The sequence below is a fragment of the Galeopterus variegatus genome, unplaced genomic scaffold, assembly GCF_000696425.1.
Source record: "Galeopterus variegatus unplaced genomic scaffold, G_variegatus-3.0.2 Scaffold8047, whole genome shotgun sequence".
NCBI classification, from domain to species: Eukaryota; Metazoa; Chordata; class Mammalia; order Dermoptera; family Cynocephalidae; genus Galeopterus; species Galeopterus variegatus.
The window spans coordinates 80,223-86,451 of NW_007734158.1; the positions used below are offsets into that span (position 1 = coordinate 80,223).

Consider the following 6,229-nt stretch of genomic DNA (forward strand, 5'->3'; position numbering starts at 1 on the left):
CTGGTCTTGTACTTCTAATGCACATTCATGAGCAAAAATTGCACAAGAACTTCAGCAAAATTATTTGGCTACACTCTGGGATCCAGCAGGTAAAATAAATATAAACCTTACAGAAAGTCCTTATGGAAGCAGATGCTGGTCCAGCTTTAACATCCAGATCCCTTACTTACCAAATTCATTACCCTTGGCAAGAGTATTACAATCGTCACCCTCAAAACCCACACACTTACCCTTCCCCTCTAATGGGTGCAAACAAGGCCCAAACAAGTGAAATAACCAAGTACTGAATAAACATGGGCCCAGCTTCAGGCATGGGAGGGAAGAACTGAGGCATTTGCTTAGTCAAGTGGATCTATGGGGCAGATAAAGCTGGAGGCTAGAAGACCCTCGAACCCACAGGGGGCCCTCAAGAAGCTTTTGATAACAAACAACAACTTCTGACACATTTAAGTGCAACCTGCTACAAGAAGAGAATGCAATGAAAAACAATCAAGTATGAGTGACACCCATGAAGGGACAAGTTTCAGAGAGCTATTGGAACTTTTAGCACGGTACAAAGTAGCCACAACCAAGCCATGCCCACCTTCTGTTTTAGAGCTGTAAAGAAGCCACATCTAGAGGAAGAGGGATAGTCATTGTCCCCACATGAAGCAAATGCAGACTCAGCTAAAGTGATCCTCCCAAAGCACAGAAGCCTGTCCAGGATCCAGGTCTTCCTCCCTTGTGCTGTATGCATGGCTTCTGGCAGTAACACAGCAGGACCGTCTGCCACCCGTGCCATACACAGCCTCCAGCGGTAATACAGGAGCAGGACCATGTGCTGCCTTTGCCATACACGGCCTCCAGCAGCAATGCAGGAATAGGATTGTGTACCACTAACACATTAACGCTCCCTCTTCTCTCCCACCGGTAATACAGGAGCAGGACCATGTGCTGCCTGTGCCGTACACGGCCTCCAACAGCAATGCAGGAATAGGATTGTGTACCACTAACACATTAACGCTCCCTCTTCTCTCCCACCATCTGACCGTCTGACCCTGGACCATGCCGTCAGTTAAGAGGTGGGCATCAGTAAGCTGCCCAAGCTAAAGGAATACTGGTCAAGACCTGACAGCAGATTAATATAGTGTATTGTCTTTTTTATGGCATTAGAGAGGTCAAAGCCTGTAATCATTTTATCCCCACATTTCAGAGAAATAAAGTAATTATAAATCATTCTGTTTATTAGATTTCTCAGCTATCCAATCACTGCTTATTTTGAATATGGTTACCATCTAGCTATAATGAAGCAGACCTTTTATATACCGATCCCTACAGCCAGCAATAAAACATTATAAATCAGAAAGGAGTCCTATGAAATGTGGAAACCTTCACTGGGCTGAAAATTATACTCTGAAATCCACTGAAGCACAGACAACTTTAAATGGGATTCTCCTCCCACAAAAATCACTCACTCCTCTAAGTTAACCTAAACAGTTCTGCTCCTACAAAAGGACTTTGCTATGTATGTTGGTAGTTCCATAAGATGCTCTCTGGAGGTAGCAAGAAAAATTTGGCTGAAAGGATCCAGCATTTTAGTGTTAACTGGCATATGCATTTCCCCCAAAACACTGGTACAACTATCTCTCCCTACTTTATACCTGAATGGCATAAGACCATTACCTAGCCCATTTTCTGATGAAACAGACCTACACTTATCTTCCACAGCTAGAAAAAGAAGAGCAATAATGAGATCTACTTAAGTGCCTAAACAAAACTCCACTTCTGGGCCAAAAACCCAAAACTACTAGGCACAGCTGCTCATTTGAAATTTCTATTTCTGCCCCTAAATGCTGAGCACCTCAAGAAGTTGTCAAGGAGTCTTCAGTGAGAGTATCTGTAGGTCAGGCTGGGGTGATGAATGGAAAGGCTATAAGATGGATTTCATTATACCAGGAGGGGAGGAAAGAGGGCCAAAAGGAAGTAGAGGAGAGCTGAAATGCAAAGGATTTATTCCATTTCTCAAAAAATAACATGTCTAAGCAGCTACTGCTCTCCAAGTCTAGGTTCAAGTTCACAAGAATAAGACAAAAAGATGAAGAAATGAGGTAGGATACAAAACTCAGACTGCTTTGTTTTCCAGATGTTCCTTCAATCCCAGTCTCACCACTCCATCAATAGACAGCAATAGCTGTAAAGGAAGGTAGAAACTTCCCCACCGGCCCCCTGCTAGCCAGGAGAACTGCTGGGTTGAGGTTACTCTCACCTGGCCATCTGCTTGTAGGCTTCCTCTGCCACAGCAAAGATGTGCGGGTCCATGTCTCCCATGTTTTGGCCACTATAGGCATAGATGACATCTTGCCCATAGATTGGCAACTTTTCATAGGGGTTAATGGCAACAAGCACGATACCTGCGAACAGACAAGGCAGTCAGATTCTGAAAGCACAACAGCCAGCTGGCATCAGCTAAAGCACCCCTCCACATACATCAAAACAGAGAAACGGCAAAGTAACAGAATGAGAATCCAATCACTCAACAAAATCAGATATATCTGTGTGCTTTTGTGCTCGACCCTGGTGAAGAAAAAAATGAGTAAGATACAGGCCAGGCAGCCAAACACCCTATAGTCTAGAATAAGCACACACACGCACTTTCAAATGCTCAATAAACTGAGTTCATAAAATAGACATGCACAAAGTGTTACAGCATCGGAGAGAAGAGGATGTTTAACTCTGTCAATAAGTATGAGAGAGACTTAAAAATCCATCTCAGAATTAAAATCAGGGAAAGGAATTATTAATTTTTATATCTCTGTGTGAGTTATCTTAACTAAAATACAAACAACCTGTGGACAGAGTATGATTTACATATCTCGAGGTGTAATTTTGAATGGGTATGCCCCCAGTATGAATCTGGCCCTCACGTGATGGGCAGGAGGGATGACAATTAGCTTTGTATCTCATGAATATTCATAATAAATAAATTAAAAGGTGTAAGTTTGGCTCAACCAATTACTAACTGTGTGATTTTGGCAGCTACTTAATCTCAGTACCTCAGTTTCCTCAGCTACAAAATGGGGATAACGACTGCATTTACCTGGACGTCTTAAGAATAAAATGACTCATTGAGAGAGGAAACACTTAGACCAGAGCCTGGCATAGTAAGCACTGTGTGTTCACTTTTTCAAAATTACATCACATCTCATATCATATCTTAGTTTTTTTCCCTTATATCTGTGTCCCCAAAAGGTGCATTGCAAACGCTGGACTGAATAATGTTGACTGAGCAATCAGGAAATCCTATAAGGTTCAGATCATCTTTTACAGATGAGTGAGGCAGACAGGGAAAATATGCAACTTCGATCTTTAAGACAAATCTGCCTTTTTCTTTCCCTTAACACTGCATGCTGGATGTCAGAAGACCCACTGACCAAGATACAAAATCTAGAAGCTATTTCAGCCATTTGGGGAAGAAGAGGCAAGAGTGGAACGAGCCACTGCTGAGACAGGAAGTCTCCTATGTTGTGTCCCCTTCTGGGGACTGAAAAGACACACAGAAAGCCTGACATGTAATAAACCAGATTATTCCAAACAAAGGGGAAAGGGCCATGGGAGAAAAGAAATACCTAAGTCCTTTTTTTTTTGACAGAAGTTGGCCTGAAAAGGCAACCTGAACCAAAATCTAAGGGCCAGAACCCATGTAATAAACCAGATTATTCCAAACAAAGGGGAAAGGGCCATGGGAGAAAAGAAATACCTAAGTCCTTTTTTTTGACAGAAGTTGGCCTGAAAAGGCAACCTGAACCAAAATCTAAGGGCCAGAACCCTAATAAAATAAGGCTAATCACTTCGAGAATCCTCTTAGGAACAGTCTCAGATGTTCTGCTGGCTGCTAGAGAATTCTATAAAACTAATTCATGCAGCATTCAATTCAGATTTTTATATCATACCCTAAGGGTCACATATTTTCCTAAAATATCCTGGCCCCCTCCAGAGCAGAAACAAGTGCTTCCTTGACTGAGAATTCTGTGCTATGTCAGTCACCGAATGGCTGAAGCTGGAGGAGCTAAGGTGCATTTGGATAAATATGTACAGACACTAGGACGTCTCAGGGGGGATTCCTTTAAAATTGGAAGTTGATGGTCATATATCCCTTTCTCCTAAAAAAGGAGTCCATTTTTTTTTTAATCTTCTTATTGAAGAAAAATCTCATTGAAGGCTCTGATAATTGATGGTTTCTTTCAGATAAAACTACCACTAGCAATTGGGGTGAAGAAGCTTTAGGGAAACTATACCACTCAAGTACTGAAATCAACATGCTATTCACAGCTCCTGAAATCTGGCAGAAAACCTCACCTTAACTTAGTAGCTGAGCTACCAATTGAAAACCAAAGTGGAATACAACAGTGAAAAAAACCCTGAGCACCTGAAGCATCACTGGTGACCATGAACAAAGACCAGTCTCCAAGGTGCAACCAGGACCACTCCCAGAAAGAAGCCCTGTGGCTTGACCCCTCAACCAGATCCTCAACTCACCTGCCTCTCAGTAGTTTATAGGATTCTATTTTCGCCAAACTACTTAAAAAAGGAGATAAAAAACCAAAATTTGGAATGTGGAAAAAGGAGATGTTTCAAGAAATCAAATTTGGTAATTTCAGTACTTTTTGCTTAAGCACTTTGTTATGAATTTTGTTCATTAATTCAGCAAATATTCACCAAGCACCATGTTTGTAGATAAGCAAGTGAGAGGATCAGAGAGGGGCCAGGCCTTTTAAGCAGAAAATAAAAACAAAAACAAGCCAGGTGTAAATTCATAGCATGTGTTTGGTGGTGACAGCAGGTGTCCGAGCGAGGGCATGGTGAGGTACTCACTGCTCTCCTGCAACTCCAGGACGGGAGCCTAAACCAGTCACCCCGCATGGTGGGGCCCATTACTTCCCTGGTTGAGCTGTGATTAACACCAATCATCCCACGGAGACCAGGGCAGCCTAATTAAGCCACATTCACTGATTGCAAACCTTTCAAGGGTCTCCAATGACAGGTACTTATAAATGAGAGAGTGAAATTAGGACTCAGCCATTTGAGTTTGACAAGTAAAGTCTAAAGACGGCAAGCACTTTCAAACACATGCAGCCAGTAGATGCCCCCTGACTTACCACAGTAAGTGTAGATATGGTTGGACTCCAGGAAACGGACCTTCAAATTGTGCAGAACTGCAGGCTCGTGTAGATAGCTAAGGGCAGTGAGGTCATTTTCTCCCACCAAGATATCTGGATTCCGTAAAAAGGGCATCTCATTGTTCTGAACATCAACTGGATATTCCTGAATCTGAAGAAATGCAAGTAGCAGACAAAAAGGCAGAATTATGAAGCATTTGGTCTGTATTCAATGTCCTGTCTTCTTGGCTGGATCACTACCCTAACATGATCATACATGATGAAGATAAATAACGTTTTAAAGAGAGGCAAGCTGAACAAAATACCTGTGTTCCCATGAAAGACCAGCCCAGGTGGAACATTTGCTGATAACATAATCCTAGTACATTAAGGTAAAAGACTGACACAAGAAATTCAGGAAGCACAATCAGATTTAAGAAAATGTTCTATTGCTTCTTAATGAAAAAATACTGAGTCTTTAAATTCCAGTTCCCATAAGGGTGATGTTCTTTCTTCCCACTGGGAAATCTCCTTTGATTGGGTCCATTTATCACTGGTGCTTTACTCCCTTCCCAATCAATCAACACCCTTGCTTTTTATTTGGATTATCTTGCAACTGATGAACTGTCTTCTATAAGTGACCTCAGGTTGTACCATTTGTACATATACTTCTTCACAACTTAACAGCAAGATCCTCTAGGGCAACAATCTTGCTCTGACCTAAAATACAATAGGATCTTGGGATACACATGTGTAATCAGGGAGTAGGATTACATATCTTAAGGTCAAATTCAGATGCAAGTTGTTATCCTTGGATTTTTAGCACAGCACTTGGACCACATAAGTATTCAAAAATGTTTACTGACAGGATTTATAACTGACTACATGTATGCTCACACATGAACACATGTGATTTATCAAAAGGTAGTGGGGGATGTTTTTAAACCTTTAACAAGAGGAACCTGGCTGCTGCTCACTGTGTTTTATCTGAGTGCTAAGTTTCTTTTTTTTTTTCTTTTTTTTTTTGTCTTTTTTTTTTTCGTGTCCAGCAACAGATCGCAACCCTCAGTGTCGCACCCGTACCGGACCGGGAC

The 6,229-nt window shown here is 41.8% G+C and overlaps 1 protein-coding gene across 1 annotated transcript in view; it reads right to left on the reverse strand.

The window, feature by feature from the left end:
• LOC103608141 (unconventional myosin-Vb-like) overlaps positions 1–5,307 on the reverse strand; it is a gene marked incomplete at its 5' end in the record, with an annotated part of 75,034 nt that extends 69,727 nt beyond the window's left edge. The window contains 2 exons of the mRNA XM_008592583.1: positions 2,246–2,390; positions 5,136–5,307. Coding sequence (XP_008590805.1) covers positions 2,246–2,390; positions 5,136–5,307 — 317 coding nt within the window. The remainder of the gene's footprint in view (positions 1–2,245; positions 2,391–5,135) is intronic.
• Positions 5,308–6,229: the final 922 nt, after the last annotated feature.